Genomic DNA, 22,404 nt, shown 5'->3' with positions numbered 1-22,404 from the left:
AGAAAGCAAAATGTATAATGAAACATTATTATATTAGTACAAATTTCAATGATACTTCACCAGTCTGAGACCGAATTATATAGTTCATACAAAAACTATTTCATTAATTAACAAAAGGTATCAGATCTTTAAGTAGAATTATATAAGTATGGTAAAAACAATAGAGATCATTTTGATATTATAAATGAAATCACTTATGACTTATTCAATTAAGATTACAGATTTTTTTTAAAGATAATAAGATATTTTTCAAAGTCCAAATCACTTTTCTAACATCATGTTATGTTTTGTTTGACCCACTAATCTGGCCATTTACTTTTTTTACCATTATTTGCTCCTAATTGGTAATCACATTTTTATATATTATATTCATTTGTTATACACTCTGCAAGTCATATATATAATTCATCTCTTTTCAAGTTTGAAAGTAAAGATTAACAAAACTTACTTTAGCAACACAGCCATCAGTATATATATAAAAATAAAATCTATTTTATACATTTGTGCTCTGATTAATATACATAATATTATAGTATATGAGTATCAAAAATAAGTAAATATTAAACTCTATTACACAGCAGTGAAGTCAATAACAAATATTTCAACAGATTATCCAAATATATCATAAACTATACAGTTATACTATCAAATGCACCAGTCAAATGTTACCATTGCCACTGCAGCCCCAGGGAAATGCAGCCCCAGGGTAAAGCAGCCTGGGGGAAATAGCGAGGACCTCAACTTCTGGATTCTCAAATCCCTGGTAACAGCCCTACACTTCAGAAACAGTTATATGGTAAAATCCCCAATAAAAGAGAGCTCAGAGGCACTGCAATTTGGACATATTTCTGGCTATCCTGGGACTAAAACCTTATCACCATTTTGTGTGCACAACAGTCGAAAGGTTAAAACTTGGCTTATGTCCCCTCAACCCACATGTAAATGCTGTGGATACAATTGATTGGTGCATTAGTGGTATACATACATTACTATTAGTATCACTATTGCTTTCAACAAATACTTTTAAACTCATTTATGTACCCGTCATGAAAGACAGCTAATAGCACATAAAATTTATAGCACAAGGAACAGACAAAAAAAAAATCAAATATGTATCTAATAATTATATCATTCATACACAATAACTGAAAGAATCACTTTGTAATTAAGTCTAATTTCTTCTATATAGCACATTTATTATAATTAGAATTAATTTTCTGAAAAAAAGATAATAAGGTTATTATCTATATATAAAAATCAGTGACTTTGAAAAAATTAAGGGGAAGTACCTACACATAAAAAGTAAATTGAAAAATAAACACATAGAAAAAGGGCGATAACAATGATATCAAAACATTAAATAAAGGGAGATTACTCTGTTAGAAGTCTATGCAACAATAAACATATGCCATGCTGCTATCTGAAACCCTGGTATTTCCATTCGGCAGAAATCTTACCCTGATATTTCAATATCAGTTTCAAAACTACATTTAGAATAGTTTGTAAAGCTCAACTACCTCTACAATTAATATACATGTATATAACTATAAGTAATTATATGTATTGAAACTCATTCTTTTGATCTGGCATATTTTTACAGAAATCAAGTTAATTATGATTATATGGTAAAATTACCAAGACGAAAATATATAAAAAAAAAATAAACCAAAAAAATTTGGCATAAATCCTATACTAGCACATTTCACTTCAGACTTGAAAAAAGATTGTCATTCCTTTGACTTTATTATAAATACATGTAGTAACTCATTTTTAAAATAACCACACATAAATACCACATCAGTTTTTTTCTCTAATTTTCTTTAAAAATACCTAGAAAAGTAATAAATTTGCCAACTTCTTCAAACAAATCATGTACAACAGTTGTGTAAGATACAAAAGGCATTAGACAATATACTGTTGTTGACAAAAATAATCCCTGAAAACAAAATAAAATCAAGGGCAGATATCATTTGAGCCCTAAGGAAGAGTTGCAGCCCTTTTTTATACAAAGGCCTTAAAATTTGCTATAAATAGATCAGTATACAGGACATGAGTACTAGACTCAGTTTAAACTCTCGATTAACATACTACATTTACATAAAGAAAAAACACTGACTTATATGCTTTCATAATATCACACTTTCAACATTTATGGGAGATAAAAAAAAAGCTTAAAGCTGCAAGACGGAATTCATTGATACAATGGCACTTGTTTCATGCAGCGGTCTGCAAAAAAAGTTTATTTAAACCTTTCAAAAACTGCTCACTCACTAATTCAAAGACACTTTTTAATTTTCTCAAAATTTTAGAATTTTCTTTGGAACAATTATGTTACAAAAAGGTTTGTTTTTCTTACATACTGAATTATGTGATTTTTGTTCAGATGCACTTGACTTGACAAAGGTGCTCCTAAGTTCATATTTCTCATCTCAGTACATCGACACTGCACTCATTAACTACTGATCTTAATCTAGTAATAGTCATATTCTTACTTTCACCCACAATAAGGTTTCCACAGAATTTTTGTGATGTAGGATCCAAACTCTTATAGCCAGATATAACATTCAGTCTTTACATTAATGGCATGTTAAGGATTTATAAACAAGGGTGTTGCAGTGTAATAATATTTTATTATTTTTTTAGATGAATCTAATTTTTAGCTGGATAGCTCTGACACTGTTAAGGTCACATGGCCCTTTTCAAGCTTTCACTGTAAGAAGACCTCAGGTGCTCCTTGGTTCATTATTTCTGGCACAAACTGGCCCTTGAGTAAAATCACTGAACCTTAGAATGCTACTTCCATGGCTTCCATGTAGGTAAAAGTCCCAAGTTCCTAGCTTAATTCAAACCCACAGCAGTAAGGGACATATTATTCCAAGTCAGAAATTTTAACCACTGTGCAATGTAGGCATCACAAATCTTATTAAACCAAAGATATAACATCAGTCTCTTAACATGTCAATGAGCAGCTTTTACAGTTTAAAATGATGATTTTTATATACAATGTACTTTAAATTCACTGGAAAGTAGATTGATCATGAAATTTAAATCTTTTTACTTAAAAATTCAAAAACAGTCCATCAGAACTGAGCTTTAAGACAACAAAACCATGAAATAAGACATGACCATCATCAGAAAAATGACATTACGTTTCCTTTTTCACAAACAAATACAGTAAGGCACTTCAGACAGTATCAAAATTATATATGACATAATTTGTTTATAAATTACACTATCTATTCTAACTACAATATTTACTATTGCAATAATTGGACATTTGATACAACTTGATAACACTTTATTCCTTAACCTGCTGAATTTCGTAAACAGACTTATCAATTTGAGGGTATAATATACCCGGTATATTCAGATGAAAATCTGAAGCCAGTCAGCCAACAGTATAGGGCCCGGTCTGAGTTAATTCTTAGCTTGTTATAAACTCATGTCAACTAAAATGATTTTAAATTTAAAAATCAAACAATCAAAATTCGAAAAATATCTAGCAAATGTAGCAGTAATATCTGTTAATTTTTGGTTAAGTAAGATCATAAAAGGTCTTCTGTTCTCATTAAAAAAATTCAAAAAATTATTTCTTCAGTAGGTACATACAGTACAATAGCAAAACAAAATGTTTAAAGCCAGGAACCACATACTGTCAGTTGCATCACTGAAGCTCTAATTGAAAATACATACATGTATTTACTTTTTTTCCAGTTTAGCCATGCAATAAAATGTACTAAAATAAAATAGTTATATTCTTAATTTAAATTTGAACTGCTTGAGGGAATCTTGTCTCTACCCTTTATATCTACCCTAATTTTCCTTACTATACAACTGAACTTAATTGTCATGATTTTATATGCAAGTAAATAAACAACAACAATAATAACATAAACATTTCAACAAGATCAGTTAGTTAACACTAACAGAGATAAAAAAAGTGCATAATCTTTATAAAAAAAAAAGTAGAAAAAATATAATAACAAAAAATCAGCAAGTTTCAAACGAGTTGAAAAAAAAAGAATAAATGGACAGACAAAAATCAGCAGATAATTTTTACAGAGTATAATGGTACAATAGCATAATAAAATTTATGAAGACGACCATATAATCAGCTGTGCTTTACAAAGCAGAAAAAAAAACCAACAATATAATATGTAACACAATAAATCTTTGGAACGTCAAACAACATTTATATATACATATGAGCCGCATCACAACAAAATCAACATAATGGGTTTGCGACCAGCATGGATCAAGACCAGCCTGCGCATCTGCGCAGTCTGATCAGGATCAATGCTGTTCCATATCAGTTTCTTTACTCGTTATAGTGCTGTTCCATATCAGTTTCTTTACTCGCTATAGGTCTGTAAGCAAACAGCATGGATGCGCAGCCTGGTCTGGATCCATGCTGGTCGCACACCCATTATGTTGGTTTTGTCATGGCGCGGCTCATATATATCTACTTATTTACATTGTATGCTCATAATTACTTCTGATTATATCTATATGACATATAACAATGAAAAATTCATTAACAATAAAAAAATATAAAAAACTATATATATATATATATACATGTTTATTCGAATAATGGAAGACATTATTTTTCTAGCATAATATTTATATAATTTTACAACCTCAATCCCTTGATACACAGTCAAGCTTATCTTTAACAGGAGATGTTTCTGAAGCATATAAATGCACCCCCAGTAGCAGCTTATTATAAAAGTATTATAAAAGTAATGCTACCAACAATGGTACCAAATCTGAAAATCAGCTGTTATGAAAGAAGTAAATGTGACCTTGACATATTATCCTCAAAATTCATGTCAAATCCAAACTCCCTAAGTCCCGATTAAAGTGGCCTTAAGCTTTTATAAAGGTCAAATATGTTATTTTCAGATCAATTGTAACTTTCACATAATTGTAAAATGAAAAGACTTTAGGTGGAAAATGAAAATTGGGGATGATAAAATTCAAAAACAATAAAGGAAGCCCTTGATATCTCTAAACTACTGATCTGCTCCATATCTAAATTAGTAAAGCGGAAGATTAGTTTCCCCATCTTCTATATTTAGAAACAAATGTCACGTATGTGTTATAAATACATGTAGCTCGGAACCCTGGTTTTCAAAATGGTTAATGGGCTTCAACAGTGATATGATGCACTCTTCCAAGATAAGATTAATGAAATACTTAGTTTGAAAGAACATGTACTTTGTTTTGTTTTTCCAACAGAATATAAAAGCTGAAGGCCACTTTAAATGTGAGAAATGTATGTCAGAGTGTTTTTTAGTTACTGATAGGACAAGGTCTGGTCTATTGACTGACATACCTAGGAGGCAACCTCTAATTTTCTTGCAGGTGGGAATAATAATTTATTTGGTCACCTTTTTCACCTAATTTTGAATCATTATGGAAATTTATGTTTTTTTAAAAATCATTTTTTTCATTTTTTTTTATACTTATATCAAGCACAAACATTTATGATTTTGAGTCAAAACATTAATTTCAAACAGCTTTAATTGTAATTTTTTTATACTATTTATACTTTAAACAGAATCTTATTGTTTTTTATATATCTACATATACAATATATAATTCATCCAACTAAAACTAAACATAAATTTTTGTCCTATAATATAATCACTATAATTATAAATATGTGTTCTAGGTATATATATATATCTCTGATCACAACTCCTGTTTTAAATAATTCTTACAATCATGTAATATATTAAATGCTATTTCACACTTATAAATACACAATAAAATGAAATCAACCTAATTTGACAAATTTAAATGCTGAATTTGTGCATTAGACAAGCAAAATCTTAAATTCTGAACTATGCAGCATAAATCTTGGAAATTTTAACATATACTAAATTTCCCTAGTATTATAAAGCCTAATATCATATGTTTGGCAGTAACCAGTCATTCATGCCAGTCATTTATGGTGTCATTTCTGCCACAAGTGGCATAAGTCAGTCACTGAAATTATACAACTGAAACATATACCCTAGCAGAATAATTATATTGGGCTTGTCCTACTTTGAATTTAGAACACTGTTCATTGTGACGTTGGGGGATTTCAGTATAAAATTTATACAAATTTTATCAGCCACCAGTATGGCGCCAGATTAGAAAGTACAAAAAAAGTATCCTAGTCTGATAAACATTATTATTCCTGTTTAGAAAAGAGTAAAAATTTAATTCCAACATAATGATTACAAAATTCAGGCAAATTTCAAAAAAATATATATAAAAAATGATGAAATAAAGAGACACAAATGATATTATTATGCTTTTGGTCATGGTTGAAAAAACAAGTAAACAAACATATACAGAGAGTATCAAGATTTGGATTTTAACTCTTTTTTTCTGGAATATTGATTTGTGTAAATTGTCATGATTAAATAAAACACTTGTTATCCCTTACAGCAAAGTAGCTTTGATTTCATGCTTTATACAAAATAAAACTTACTCTTAAATCATGACAAAGTTTTCATCATGGCAAAACAAAAACCCCAAACAAAACAAATATCATTCTTATACAAAAAGAACAGACAGGAACTTGACTGGAATGTAAAATTTGGAAATGTTTTGTAAATCATGTTGAAAATGACCAACAATCAGAACAGGTACTTTAATCTTTGCAAGAAAAAAAGTGTTTCGTGAATATCTGAAAATAAGCTTGACTGGTCTTAATGTTGTAAGACTGTAATTTGTAACCAGTCACTTTAAGTTACCATCCCATTGGCCAGATTCAAATAAATAAAAAAAATCAACCAATGTTACTTTTTTAAAAATTATTGAGTAAGTCTTAAATTTTGGTATGTAAGAAGTAGTAAGTGTAAACCTTTGGCAGAAACATTAAATTTGCATATGAATAACATTATTTCAATATAGCAAAAATATAGCAAAAAAAGGTGTGAAAATGGAATGTCTTTCATTATAAAATTAAAAATACCTCTGGTCAATAAAATGTACAACATTTCATAGTATAATCAACCAAAATATACAAATGATAACAGACATAACTTGAAGATAAATATAAAATAGAGGTTCATGTTTAAGCCATTTATTTGCATAGCTGTGAGTTTCGCTGTAGAATCAATAAAAACAACAACAAACTTTTATGCTAAAAACTTCAGTTACACAGTGTAAGCATGATGTGTTAGAAAGCTTGCATAAAAATTTCCTTTTTTTTTCAAGCTATATTCAAAGCATTTTTCAATCTTATATATTTTATAAAATTTTCTGATACAAAGTTTTTACCTTTTTCTGTATTTTTTCTTCATTTTCTGGTGTTTTAATAGTTTTGTTTTTATTCTTACAAATATTTCTGAAATAAAGTTTTCTCAAAACTTTACAACAATTGACTCGCACATCATTTAGTATATTTTCTTTTATTTGGAAAAGTTCAAATGTCTAATTTCTATTTTTATACCCAATAATTTTTTTTTTGGTGCAAATGAATGTCAAGGAAGCCTTGATAAAGATAAAATGTGTATCTACAGCTGATGTTCTCCAACTGTTCCAATTTTCAGGATTCTCTACAGCAGGGTTCACATTATAGTTCTGTATTCTGCTCAGCCTTTGAGATGGACACATTTGCGTACAGACTTTGCTCGTTTTGGTAGATATTCTCATCTTGAGCTGAAAACATTCAATTGTAAGTTTAAAATTTTTAATTTACAGTTATTTTACAAAGATAACATTAATTTAATATTTTTTATATACATTTTTCTTAGTATTTACAATTTTATTGGTAGTATATTCATGAAAATAATCATTTTTTAATGATAATTCAAACATACTTTACAAATTGAATCAAAATAATTGCAGTGAAAATTCAAAAGTCTCAGTTACTAATTTGTCCTATGATCGCAAAAAAGTTTTTATTTTGATACAGAGTCATTCTGAGAGAATATGTTGAAAGAAAATGTAAGGATAGTTTTTTCAAACTTAATGTAAGGATAGTTTTTTCATACTTATAGCACATTCAAGAAATCATGCCATTTATCATAAGAGAAATAATAGCAGATGTAGAATAACAAGTACTGTATTCAGCAAATAATGTTGTGAAAGTAGGTTCTCTTCCATTGAAATATCTTAACATGTATATATGATCAGGAAATCATACACAAAAAGAGTAAATGTACATGTAACAAAGGAATTTTGATTGTATGAGCAGACAGAAGTTACATAACCCTTACCCTGCTGAATTCCAATTGTTCATTGTAAAGTTTAAGGATTAAACAAGGTAAACCAACATTAAAGAGCCCGTTTAGACGGCAAGGATATGCAGACTTGCCTCATCTGTGTGTGTATTTGAGTTTATTTATACTCCCCATCAGTTTCCCAAATGGACGAGTCCTCCAGAAGAGTATTAGTCATTTTAGATTTTGGAGGATAGTGCAAGATACAGACAGAGACAAATGCCCTACCTCCAGAAGCTTCTTCTGGTTCTTTAACGGGCCAAGTGCTTAAGCACTTATACACGGGACCTTGATTTAAAGTCTCATCCTAAGGACAGATTAGTAATTTTAGTTTGTCAGCCTGGGAATTGAACGCACAATGTTGAGATTACATTTCTGGTGTTCTGACCGATTGAGCTATGCAGGCTGGCTGGGTCTTATTTATGCAGTCTTTCCTTGCTTCATACTAGTGGCAATGGTTATTCTTGCATATCAGACTGGCATTTCCGTTAGTTTTACCCATGCCGGAAATTTCATCTGGCATGGGGGGTTCCAGATGAGTCGCGTGCTGTACAATGGCACGATAAAGATGACGTCATTTTACCGTTATGAATGATTTTGTAATTCATTCGCTGTTGAATGAAAGTAGTTACGGTTGTAATGATATAAATTTTCATTGAAAATGAAGATAAAGAATTTAAAATATAATGGAATATGGTAGAATATGCAAGAAAAAATATCTGACATATGTTTGCGGTTCGGATCGGAATATCCGTCCCTCGGTCACCCGCCCATGGGCGGTAACTCGGCAAGCCTCGTTACCGCCCAATGGGTGGGTCACCTCGGGACGGATATTCCGATCCGAACCGCAAAATATGACAGATATTATTAATCAGGTTCGGGTCCAGCAGAATATGGGTTAACAGTAATGGAACAGATTGATATATTTTTCAGCTTTTCATTCAAAAGAAATCTTATCTTAATAGCAGAAATGTGCCTGAAGGATTCATCCAGTACCGTCAAGAATAGCATTCTACTACAATAATATTTAACTGCCAGATTTAATGATGTCTTAGTGGAAACAAATCCCCATAACTCTGAACTTATCATTCCTATTTATTTCATAATAACATAAAATCTTATCTGCAAAGTCCAAAAATTTCACAGTCCAAAAAATGTTTGATAATGACCAAGTGGCCATTGAATTACCACCACTTTTTCCAATATGTACACACAAGTGAAACTTCATAAAACAGGATTTAAAATATCTGGCAATTAAACAACAAGCATTTCAATACTTGATTAAGCTTTTACCATTGAATTTATTCCCTGTTAAATTTTAATCATTGATATTAACACTGATATGCACACACCTACCTTTTATATCTATGTCTTTTATATCTATGTATTTCTAGAAACAAATCTTTATAGCAAACATCTTGGCATTTAAAAGGACTTAATTATTTAATCCAGTCGTTTTTTAAGAGGAGAAGTTCTGATTAAAAAATTATCTGAATATCTAGAATCAAATTGATGAATGGCAACACTTTCCCTACAAAATTTTTCTTAAAGCATCTGTACTACCAAACAAAGAAAATATCACATAGTATATTCATAAAGAAGTTCTATACTCACAGAATCCTTGGTTTTCATAAATATTCTCCATCTGTCTTCTCTTGCGTTCCATAATCTCCTTCACACAGTCATGGATAAATACGTATTGTTGCTGTAAAAAAATGGGAGGTGATTTGTGCGTTGATGTCAGAAAATGTAAATCTATGTTTTTTTCTATTCTCTTTTAACATCACATACAGTATTTCAATATTTCAAAATGTTAAAAGTTTTATACAAAACAACCATACTACAAATAGTTTTTCCATTTATTTTTTATTAGAGTCAGTCAAACCAATATTCCAACTTTTCAAGTGGACAATAATTTATTCTTCAAGCTTAGCCTGTTTTGTTTTGAACATATCTAGAGCCATCCCTCCAATTTTTGAGTCAAAATAGCTTAATCATGCACAAGAAGCAGTGAACAGACTGCATATGGGTATAGGCTAGCCTGAATCTTTACTGGAGCCATAAATCTATCATTCTTTCTTGAGACATCTACAAATTATAGACCACCTACCTCTGTTTGCACCATGTGTTGTCTGTTCTCCCTCAGTTTGAGAACAAGATCAAATATATCTATCTCCACATCAAAGTCATGCTCGTTTATAAACTGCATCAGATGATCTAATGCAATGTATGTACCAGTACGCCCAACACCAGCACTGAAATAATACAGATATAAACAATGTATGTACCAGTACGCCCAACACCAGCACTGAAATAATACAGATATAAACAAAATGAAGTTAGTTTCAAAACTTTATCTTGGTCAACTGATATTTTCTTGTGGATGACTTACATAGTTATTCTGTATTACTTAAAACTTTACATAAACCTTATCATAATTTTGTTCCTTCACATCAAACTTAACTCTCAAGAATAATGCATTTTCATTATTGGTCTTCACTTAACTGTCTAAAATGCACTGAATTTTATTTCAAATAGAGGTTCTTAACTCGAGTAAGTTCTCTCTGCAAAGCTCTATTATTCGAGCAGTGCTTTATCTTAAATTCTGACCTGACAACAGTGTATTATCTTAGGTTCTGATCATAGGTTTGACCAGTTCTACCAGTAGTGTATTATTACAGGTCCTGACCTAAATTAGCACTACCTGACATGTGCACTTGGCAAAGTCTAATTTTTACTAACTTGTGGGTATTTTCTATAGCATTCTTTACTTTTCTTTATGATATTTATCATGTAAATTCTGTAAAAATTATTTCTTGTATATACAGACAGTGTGACAACCTGGGCAATAGGGACAATCAAATTTTTTGGCATTGTCCTCAAACAGTCCTACCTGCAATGTATAATCATAGGTCCTGAAGTATCAGGTGGTTGGACATGTTGCCGAACATGCTGAATGAAGTCTAGAATAATGTCATGATGAACGTTGGCCTGGAAATCTAGCCAGCTCAGGAAATGGAAGTGTTTCACAACACGTGTTGTGCTGCCCTATAAAACAACAGTAACATATAGATGACAATATACATACACTCAGTTCTTTGCTAAAATCAAACAGCTTCCTATCTATAATGATGACAATGATAATAATTATTTTATGTAAGCAAGACAAGAAAATTTATGAAAATTTCAAATAAAGACTGTAGAAACTGTCTTCCAGCTTTACCTGGTTTCTCCCAGGCATAAGTGGCCACCTAGCAAAAACTGCTAACATTCAGGAATCTAAAGCGATAGCTTTCTCATATAATAATATTCAATTTTTTCCCATATTAAGGTATTCAAAGGTCTTCAAGGCAGGGCTTAACCCCACAGCTATGAGGTGCAGGTATTTTGATGTTAGTGTCCCTAACTGCTCGACAAAGAAGGCCCAAGTTCAAGAATAGGACCTGATTGCTTAAAATACCTGGGGATAATCAAATTGTAAGAACCATCACATTTGTTTTTCTACATATATGAATTCTAATTTTTCTTTTACTTACATTTGTAATTCTGAACATTCTGTAATCGTATGTACGGATATTAGAGTAGGAAGTTATTTCAACAATAACATCACCATATTGCTTTGGTTCGCCAACTTCATCAGGCCAGTACTGCTCACACTTTATCTGTTAAAACATCAGACATTAAAATTAAATCATATACTTGTGTTAAGGTAAGAAAATATGAGGTATTAGAAGCAAATTGTTAGTAAACTGCCTTTTCTTTTATTATCTACCATTACAAGTAGTTTTACTAAATTTTTCAACCTATTTAGACAGATGTATGCAAGTTTTCTTCTTAAAATTATGCAAGAAGCAATGACAAAGACAAATTCTATAACCCTACATCTACTTATCTAACAATAAATGCAATTGAACAAATTGTGACCATTTATTATAATTTCTCATTTCATTTAAACCCATTTGTTACTTATTTACCAAACTTTATCATGCCCTCATTAAAAGTTTTAACAAACATTGTATCAAAATGAGTTTTTAACAATGCATTTTGTTTATTTTTTTTTATGACTTTGATTGAACATGTTCACTGGTATTTAAATATGAAAAAATAACTAAACTAAGGATATTTGAAGAAATTACAAACCTTCTGCCCTTCTTTGCACAGTGTCAACATGACAATCACTGACACATTCTGTTCCCATGTCATCCTCCAGAAGTCATCAATAGTTCCAGGGATAGGGCCCTGACATCCTATATACTCACGTGGTGAATTATATCCCTGGAAAGCGAACAAATTGTAACATAAACTTAAGATTTCTCAATTCTTCCATTTATAAAAAAAATAATTGTGGAGGAAGCTAACAGCTTATAAACACACACTCAAATCTATTTCTGGAACCAACCAGTACTGAGCAATGAGTGTAAAGTTTCTTGCTCAAGGAAACAAAGGCTTGTCCCTGACAGGGTCTGAACCTATGTGGATAAAATTCTTAGAATACTAGTCCAATGGGTTAACCACCAGGCCATGCAATCATTTCTGTGTATCAAAAATAATTGGTTGTTATTTTAATCTTTTTATTTCTCGAATCTTCATTTATATAAAATAATAATTATCATTTTACAATCTTTATTTCATTTTTTATTAATCTATTTTGTTTGGCTGGATTATGGTCTTTTCAGCATTTACAAGCGATGAAAGATGACAGACGATCCTTAGTTATCATTTTAGGCTCAAGCAGTTACAAAAGTAGAACCCCATTGACCTTTTTTAAGCTAACTGTATCATAGATTTGTCATATAAAGTCTGTGGCAAGATTTGAACCCACAGCAGTGAATAGCAATTGATATGAAGTTGGCAATCATGTCCATTTCACCACGCAGGCCCTTTATTTTAACTGATAATAATATTCAAAGATTCTAAAATTATGAAAATGGATATTTTTTTAGAGATGTCAATCACAGCTTTTGAATGTAATCTTGACCAATAAAGAATGTCCTCATATTTCAAATTTACCACTGAAACAAGTATATAACAACTTACCGGCAGGTAGTTACCATTGATATAGTCAGCACTGTCATCTTCTCCGTTGGTACTCAACTTAACACGGGAATGATCAACTGTAGAATAAAATTTATACACATTGTACTCATTTGATATATGGACATTTTCCCTCCCAGGACAGTTGCCTCCCCTCCCTCGGGACTTGTGCCTCTTTTTTTTGAAGTGGAGGACATTTGCCTTCTTATGTTTTTGGAAAGATCGGACATTTGCCCCGTTTTTAAAATGTTAAATTTTTTAAATTGTTTGCTACTGAAATTCATTGCCTATATAACATTATTTTTATACTTCAATTATTTATATTTCTTCAATGTAAAAACTCCCATACACCTAATATGTTCTGATTTAATATCATCCTGATAGAGTGGTTAATATAAGTCTTGTTTGCTAATATTTCCTCACACAAAATGTCTGGAATTTTAAAATCTTTTCAACACATGGAAAAATCCACTTGTACAGTACTTGCTTTGCTTATTTTTTGAACAAAGATATAGATATAATACATATATCACAAGAGACTTACAAGGTATGATATTAATGTATCTGTTCCTCATTCGGTTCTCCTCTCTGTCAGCAGCCTCACATGCATGTTTAGGGCTTAATGTCTTCAACTCCTGTAATATCATAATCAGATACATTGTAAGATAACAAATAGATATGCTGTAATATCATATTTAGATATGCTTTAATATCATAATTAGATACATTGTAATATCATCATTAGATACACTGTAATAACATAATTACAGTCTGACTTGCCCATGCGACCATGTGTATTAATTAACTTTGTCTTATGCAACAAATGTAAATTTCAAAAATAGGTCAGCTGCTAACAAAATTCAATTCAGCATCAGAAATTACACCCCTTGTTCAGATTTGAAGTCTGTATGTCACAAAACAAGAAAGTAGGTCATGCTATATCAAAAATTTCACCCCTAGTCCAAATTTTAAGTCTGTATGTCAAAGAAAAACAGGAAAATAGGTCAATTGATTCAAAAATATCAAAAGTAGGTCAGATAATATCAAAATTCCATTCGGCATCATAAATTACACCCTTGGTCCAAATTTCATGTCTATACTTCAAAAATGAGAAAGTAGGTCAAATGATATCAATAAAACCAAAAGTAGGTCAGCTGACATCAAAATTCAATTCTGCATCAGAAATTACACCCTTGGTCCAAATTGCAATCTGTATGCCAAAAACAAAAAGTAGGCCAAGTAATATTAAAAATGTCAAAATAGGTCAGTTGATATCAAAATTCAATTCGGCATCAGACATAACAACCCTGCTCCAAATTTTAAATTTGTATGTCAAAAAACAAGAAAGTAGGTCAAATGGTGTCAGTAACATCAAAAGTAGGTCAACTGAAATCAAAATTCAGTTCAACATCAAAATTTACATTCCTAGTCTAAATTTCAAGTCTGTATGTCAAAAAACAAGAAAGTAGGTCAAATGATATCAAAAGTAGGTCAGATAATATATCAAAAGTAGGTCAGATAATATCATTGGTCCAAATTCCATGTCTGTCAAAAACCAAGAAAGTAGGTCAAATGATATCAATAATATCAAAAGAAGGTCAGCTGAATTCCATTCGGCATCATAAATTACACCCATGGTCCAAATTTCAAGTCTGTATGTAAAAAAAACAAAAATAGTAGGTTAAGTGATATCAAAAGTAGGTCAGCTGATATCAAAATTCTATTCCCAAATTATTCTTGATGGACCAAGTAAAAATTTTGACACATTGTAAAATATGAAAAATAAAAATTGACTCAAATATAGCTTTTAACCCATTACTTTATATACACGCCTTTTCACCCCCCCCCCCCCATTTTGTTGTCTCAAATGGTGAAAAAATACCTTATTTAGGCCCCCAACACTTGTTTTTGTTTGAGAAATGCTGTTAAATAAAGTGAACTCTTTTTCGGTGCGCCTCCAACCAAAACATACATCAGGGGGTTGCCAGAAGGGGGATATTCCCCCTTCTGTTTGGGGGGTTTGAAGGGGGGCGTAGTCCCCCTCATCGCCAAGAAAATTTTGGACTTGTGAGAGGCTATAAATGACCCCAGATTGATCATAAGGTAACGTGTAACCAACGCTGAAAAGCATTTGACTCTATCTCAATCCATTGAGAAGTTGCAGCACTTTAAAATCAATTTTGACGGAAAAAATCAACGCAAAATAGTGATTTTTGGCAATTTTGAGATGTCTCCTCGTTGCCATGGAAACCTAAAATTTAAGCCTGAGCATGTTGTTGCAAGGGCAATGGTCCAGTCAACATTTGTGCCAAGTTTGATTAGTGTTGAAGCAGTTTTTATAGTATTATAGCAATTTGAACTTGTAACGGGAGACTTTTCAATGAAAACAGCCATTTTTGACAAAATGCTCATGAAGTAATGGGTTAATAATTTAAAAGAATATATAAGAGGAAAAATCGAGACTTTCATTTTACTTTGACACATTAAGAAAATGGACCTGAATATAAACACAAAATGGTATGATACATTTCTTAATGCAACACATATACTTCTCTCATTATTTACCTCATATTCAGCTGAGAAGAGCAGGTTGCTGTCTTTGTGCATATTGCCGACATATTCCTCAATATCATTCAAATTGATTGGCCTGGAATAATAATCTTATATCATATAACATGCCTAAAGCATTTAACATGTTAAGGTACATAATTATACCACAATATATCTCATATATAACAACACAAGTTTAGTTTTTGTTGTTGTTTTTTTTGTAGAATTGTTATACAATATTACATGGTTCTCTTCCAGATGTTCAGTAATATAATTACAATTTACATAGGCCTGATTGATAGATTGATTGAAAGGATGTAAAACATAAACTGTGAAATACTCTATGATAATGTAAAAAAAAATTAATATCTATGTTTATTCTAATATGCTTAAAGTAAAAGAATTATTGAAAGTTGTTAAACAACATTTAGAAGGGAAGTAATAAGTTAACTGGATGTCAATTGGTTTATAGCTGCAAACCTTACATCAAATGAAATGATAATGTTTAGTATATTGACACACTTAAAAACTCAATGTTTAATAAGGAAATAGTGGAAATCATGTCAGTATGTAACAAAATAGTCTTATATTTCCTTGTAACTTACATGTTACTTATATATATATTAGGGCTGGGAATTATATTTGAATATTTGAAACACTACTGAATATGGGAAAATTGAAAAACAAATATTAGAAAAAAGAAATGTTTTAATTTCTTTTTTATTTTTAAATTTTAATTAAATTGACCTATCACTTGTGTTTTTTTTTATTTCAATAGGTTCATATTTGGACTTAGCACCTTGTACTGTCCTGGTTAAGCAAAATTGAATTTATTGAAATAAAAGTACTCTAACATTAAACATATCATATCTTTATTATTGTGAGACAGAAATGAGTCAAATTCCAGAAATGTAATTATCTGATTTTTTTCTAGCTGATCAGTTATCACCATTTTCATTCACTGTTCAAATAAAGTACATGTTGTTTTTTACCTTTTCCTTTTTATGTTGGCAGTGGCTGGGTCTAATTTAGTGAAATCATCATCATCGTCTTCACCTGGAGAAGGTTTCCTTATAAAACAACATAAATAACATTAGAAAAGCAACAAAAACAAATCACATTAGATCTATCATTTCCAATTTTAATAAGAAATCACTCAAACTTTATTTTTCAATAATTTTTATTTGTTTGGGTCCAACGACCCAAACAAATAATGGTAGTGAAAATTTCAGACCCTGATGCTGTTAATTGCAAATGTCGAAAGTAGTCCGCTTTTTTGAAGCGGTTACTTCCCTTTATATGTACACTAACGCCGAAAAGTTAGGGGAAATCACTGTGTAAAGATTGTCAAATGACAGGTGCATTAATTTTCAAGCAAAATAGTTCCCGAATGGCCGAAGATTTCTAACATTGTTTTATTCTTTATAGATATACTTGCCTATAGTAAGCTCCATGATTATTTAAAACTGTGTTAAACAACAGGTTTAGCGTCGAAATAATAAGTGTTACAAACCCTAATTTAGAATAATATGGTTTTCTTTAGGCAGTTAACGTAAGGTCTGAGGTAAATAAAACATGTGATGAATAATAATAAAGTTTTGTCATCATATGCATAACATTATAATATCTAAGATACCATGCAACTGAAAATGAAACATAAGTTTTTTAAAAATTCACATTCATTTATTCTAACTCAACCTTATGTAAAAATAACCATCCTAAGTCTGGTAGATTGACTTCTTTGTACATTTGAGTCTTTCTTAAAACTGTGTTGATGAAAATAGTTCTTTAACCCTTGGTCCTTGGGTCTGAAGCCATGTAAAATTAGCCACTGTTCCCATATGTATGTAATGATGTAAACTTACATGCCATCACCGTGCCTCCTTTTCCTCCGCAGTAAAAGAACTGCAATCACTGCAATCAGGACTATGATAACCACTCCAGCCACAACTAAACCAATTATCAATCCCAGATTTGCTTCCTCATCTGGCACTGAAAAATATTTGATTGCATATTATTTAAATATCAAGACCAAATTTTGGAAAGAAGATATTGATATAAGTTTTATTGTTATAAGTTTATGACTACTACATATATTTTCAAAAGAAAAATGGTACATAAGAGCAATGACATTCAGTACCTATACATAATGTCATGAAAAATAGCAAAATGAAAACATATTTTCTGTTGTTACCAAAAGCATTTCTAAAATTGGATGTTCATAATTTGTATTTTCAACCATATAATGAATGCTCACCTAAACTCTTCTGAACCAAATGCAGAGCATAGCTTACCAATTTTGGAACAGGGACAAAATCAATTTTGTTACCCTCAGAGACCTAGATGGACGGACCTTAACTCCCTGCCAGGTTTAAAGTTTCAAGGTAACTTGATACTTAAAAGGCATATGAGAAACATTACAATTATTGGCAAAATAAAAAATGTTTTATAAAATTAATGATTTCTTTGCAAAAGACTAGAAATCATTTCTTTGAAAAAATATCGAAATTTAACATAGATTTTTCCCTACATGTATGTACATACATACATTGTACATTTTCATAAAAAAAGTCTATTATTGAAAAGTATATATGGATGGACATACACTGAATGATCCCAATGGCTTATCTTGCTGTAGGCACAGATCATGTGTTTTTGCACTAATTTAAGCTAAAATTAGCATCATAAGAGAAAACTTAGACAATTTTTGTTTACTTTTCATTTACAAAATATCATTACCTGCTTTTGTTATAAATGGACCATTTCCATCACTTACAAGACAACCTCCACTAGTACATGACACACAAAATATGCTGAAAAAAAAAGTATTGTTATACAAGTGAGTCATAATTGTCAACTGTTGGTACAAGTATTTAAATTCACTTATGTACCATAACATAATCTATATAATTGTAAAGCATGAAAATGACAGTTTAAAAGTGCCATGTCTGTGAACATCTGTAACGATTATACTCAAGCAATTAAATGCATATTTCATAACATTTATGCAGCTATCCACAGCAATATATTTAAAATCAATTAAACTCTCCAAACTTTATATCATATAAGTTTCACTGATTTTTCACCATTGCTTTTTTCAATCTAAATCATTTTACAATATTGGCACAAAATAGTATTTTTTCTCAGAAATATCTTTTTTGTCAGCCTTTGAAAGACTAGGTGATAATATAGCACTTTATTTAACCTGATGGTAAACCGTATTTTTTTCATATATGTAAAGATTGTTTGAAAATCAGTTTTATCATAGAAACAAGTGTCCCAATCTTGTTTAAACATTAAAATTATTTTTAATAGAGTGTTTACAGGGGAGTATCACATTGGGGTGTGGGGGGCTAGTGTGTAAATCATGATCAAAGTTTACAGGGGTCAACAAAACCATTTCAAGGGAATTGTTTATGTAAATATAAATCTATTTAAAGGAAACATGACATGAGTTTTAAAATATATATTTCTTTGAATCATTATTACTCAAAACTATTTTGGATTATTTTACTGACAGCAGCAATACCTCAAAATACTTCAATCATACATTAAATAATTTAGTCATGAAACTGCAGTTTAAACTTAATCTATCTAAACTTATTAGTGAAGCAAACCTTTAGCTTATTCCAGCCTTCCTGGAGACTTCTAACACAGAAGTAACCAGAACCAGTGTAAAAGGAAGAAACATTATTGCAAACCCAGTACGACTTGAACCTACAATACCCGGGTACCCCCTCCCCCATCTTTATCACTTAGCCTTAGCTCCCTTTAACTTGCAGACAAACTAATCTTTCAAAATACATTCATATTTATAATATAACTAATTAAAACAGTAAAAATACTACTTTCAATTCTTCTCATCCATTTTCCACAGTTTATACATTTGTGTAACACTTGACAACAGAAAAAAGTTGAGTGACAGTAAAACTGTAGAAGCATCAAATATATTTTCAAATAAAACATACTAGTATGTTGATCCAGGTTGCAGTGGTCCATTACAATACTTGTCAGTACTCAGTTTAGAGCAATCCTCTACTCCAACAGTATATTCAAGTTCAGTAACAGAACGTCTTCTCCTACCTTGATAAAGAAAGGTAGAAACAAAGTTATTCAGTATAAATTAAAGATCAGTGAAAAAAAGTTCTTTGACAACTTCTTCTAGGCAACTCATATATCTCATGTTATAAAATCATTACCTGTAATATGCTGAAATGAGATACACAAAAAATATAACTTGATTGTTATATCATTTTGCATATCAAAAACTAGAAGAGATTGTTTACAAAAAGTGGTGAACTTTTGATAAAGATATTGCTGGAATACAACATTTCCATAATACTAAAATGAATTTTCTTGTGAGCAACATATATTCTCATCCAATGATTCCAAATGCAATTCGTACTGTAAAGTTTTGATATTAAGATTGCAGAAGATAAGATTGTTAGTAGGTTTAAGATATTTAAAAAACTAATTGCTGTAACACATGTATAACCTTACTTTTTGTTTGACTCTTTTCTAGATCATCAAACCATGTTTTATTTGTGACCCTGTAAGATTCTTTATTTTCCTTCCAGCTGTCCATTCCATCAAAGTGTGCTAACATTGTCACAGTATCTAAATTAAAAAAGTTTTTTTATCAAAACTGCCAGACAATATCAGTAGAAATGTGTCTAAAGGATACTCTGATGGTCCCATTTTATCATTTGCTGTCACAATGACATACTTGCATGCATGTTTTATTAAAGCCAATATTATATTAATACACAAAATATATACATATATGTATTATAATTTTATCATAATTAACATAAATTATGACTTATGAAACTCTTGCTCTGGATTAGATAAGGATTTCATACACCACTATGACCATCACTTACAGACCTACCTCTAATTTAAAACAAGTTGTCTGCTGGTCATTACCAACTTTTACACCAAATCTTAGGACTGTAGACTAAAGCAACTGTATAAGCTTTCAGTGGACCAGACCACTGTGACCCACTGACCTCAAAGTCTCCTCTAGTCATGGCCTACCTCCACACCAAATCTTAGTACTGTAGGCCAAAGTGTTTTTTAGTTATCAGTCAGATAAACCTTTGGTGGTCAAAACCGCAGTGACCTTTGACTTTCTGACTTTTAAATCAAATCAGGTTAATCTACTATCCATGGGCAATACCCCTTTTAAGTTACAAAAGCATGGCTTATTTCTTCTTAAGTTATGAATCAGGTTAGGAAGAGCTGACATAAGTACATAAGGAGTGACCCCATCATCTGTGGAATTGATGAATGCTCCTCTAACGTGCTTTAACTTATGTTAAAAAAACATTTCAAAAACTATAATGAACTCTAATGGAAAGAAATGAAAATTTATCAAACCCAACAAAAAATATTGCTATATACCATATCTCAAAAATATTTCCAAACAAGAGCTGTCGGTAGGACAGCAACGCTCGACTATTCTTAGTGCTTGATAGTAAAAAAAAATGCTTGATACAGTTACCTCCTCCTGTTTACAGGTTGGGGTCATGATGGTGAACAAGTGTGCAAAGTTTCAAAGCCATATGTCAATGGACTTTGAAAATATTTGAACTATTACAAAAACTTTAACGTAAATTCTAAGTCGAAAAAGGGGCATAATTCTGTCAAAATGCTTGATAGAGTTACCTCCTCCTGTTTACAGGTTTGGGTCATGATGTTGAACAAGTGTGCAAAGTTTCAAAGCCATATGTCAATGGACTTTGAAAATATTTGAACTATTACAAAAAGTTTAACGTAAATTCTAAGTCGAAAAAGGGGCATAATTCTGTCAAAATGCTTGATAGAGTTACCTCCTCCTGTTTACAGGTTGGGGTCATGATGTTGAACAAGTGTGCAAAGTTTCAAAGCCATATGTCAATGGACTTTGAAAATATTTGAACTATTACAAAAAGTTTAACGTAAATTCTAAGTCGAAAAAGGGGCATAATTCTGTCAAAATGCTTGATAGAGTTACCTCCTCCTGTTTACAGGTTGGGGTCATGATGTTGAACAAGTGTGCAAAGTTTCAAAGCCATATGTCAATGGACTTTGAAAATATTTGAACTATTACAAAAAGTTTAACGTAAATTCTAAGTCGAACAAGAGCTGTCGGTAGGACAGCAACGCTCGACTATTCTTAGTGCTTGATAGTAAAAAAATGCTTCATACAGTTACCTCCTCCTGTTTACAGGTTGGGGTCATGATGGTGAACAAGTGTGCAAAGTTTCAAAGCCATATGTCAATGGACTTGAAAATATTTGAACTATTACAAAACTTTAACGTAAATTCTAAGTCGAAAAAGGAGCATAATTCTGTCAAAATGCTTGATAGAGTTACCTCCTCTTGTCTACAGGTTGGGGTCATGATGGTGAACAAGTGTGCAAAGTTTCAAAGCCATATGTCAATGGACTTTGAAAATATTTGAACTATTACAAAAACTTTAACGTAAATTTTAAGTCAAAAAGGGGCATAATTCTGTCAAAATGCTTGATAGAGTTACATCCTCCTGTCTACAGGTTGGGGTCATGATGGTGAACAAGTGTGCAAAGTTTCAAAGCCATATGTCTATGGACTT

The 22,404-nt window shown here is 31.1% G+C and overlaps 1 protein-coding gene across 1 annotated transcript in view; it reads right to left on the bottom strand.

Moving 5' to 3' along the window:
* Positions 1–4,588: 4,588 nt before the first annotated feature.
* The window catches only part of LOC132747501 (tyrosine-protein phosphatase 10D-like), an 85,451-nt gene continuing 67,635 nt past the window's right edge, over positions 4,589–22,404 (bottom strand). Inside the window, exons 17-30 of the mRNA XM_060736901.1 lie at positions 20,310–20,426; positions 19,778–19,892; positions 18,549–18,622; positions 17,675–17,801; positions 16,802–16,879; positions 15,825–15,906; positions 13,804–13,894; positions 13,263–13,339; positions 12,366–12,500; positions 11,762–11,887; positions 11,119–11,273; positions 10,336–10,480; positions 9,840–9,930; positions 4,589–7,662 (exon numbers count right to left, since the gene is read on the bottom strand). Of these exons, the coding sequence (XP_060592884.1) occupies positions 7,577–7,662; positions 9,840–9,930; positions 10,336–10,480; positions 11,119–11,273; positions 11,762–11,887; positions 12,366–12,500; positions 13,263–13,339; positions 13,804–13,894; positions 15,825–15,906; positions 16,802–16,879; positions 17,675–17,801; positions 18,549–18,622; positions 19,778–19,892; positions 20,310–20,426 (1,499 nt within the window). The 3' untranslated portion in view covers positions 4,589–7,576. The remainder of the gene's footprint in view (positions 7,663–9,839; positions 9,931–10,335; positions 10,481–11,118; positions 11,274–11,761; positions 11,888–12,365; positions 12,501–13,262; positions 13,340–13,803; positions 13,895–15,824; positions 15,907–16,801; positions 16,880–17,674; positions 17,802–18,548; positions 18,623–19,777; positions 19,893–20,309; positions 20,427–22,404) is intronic.

Source organism: Ruditapes philippinarum, unplaced genomic scaffold, assembly GCF_026571515.1.
Source record: "Ruditapes philippinarum isolate M1 unplaced genomic scaffold, ASM2657151v2 ctg287_1_1_1_1, whole genome shotgun sequence".
Taxonomy (NCBI): domain Eukaryota; kingdom Metazoa; phylum Mollusca; class Bivalvia; order Venerida; family Veneridae; genus Ruditapes; species Ruditapes philippinarum.
The sequence above is the reverse complement of the archived record's forward strand: the minus strand, read 5'-3'. Positions and strand labels throughout refer to the sequence as shown.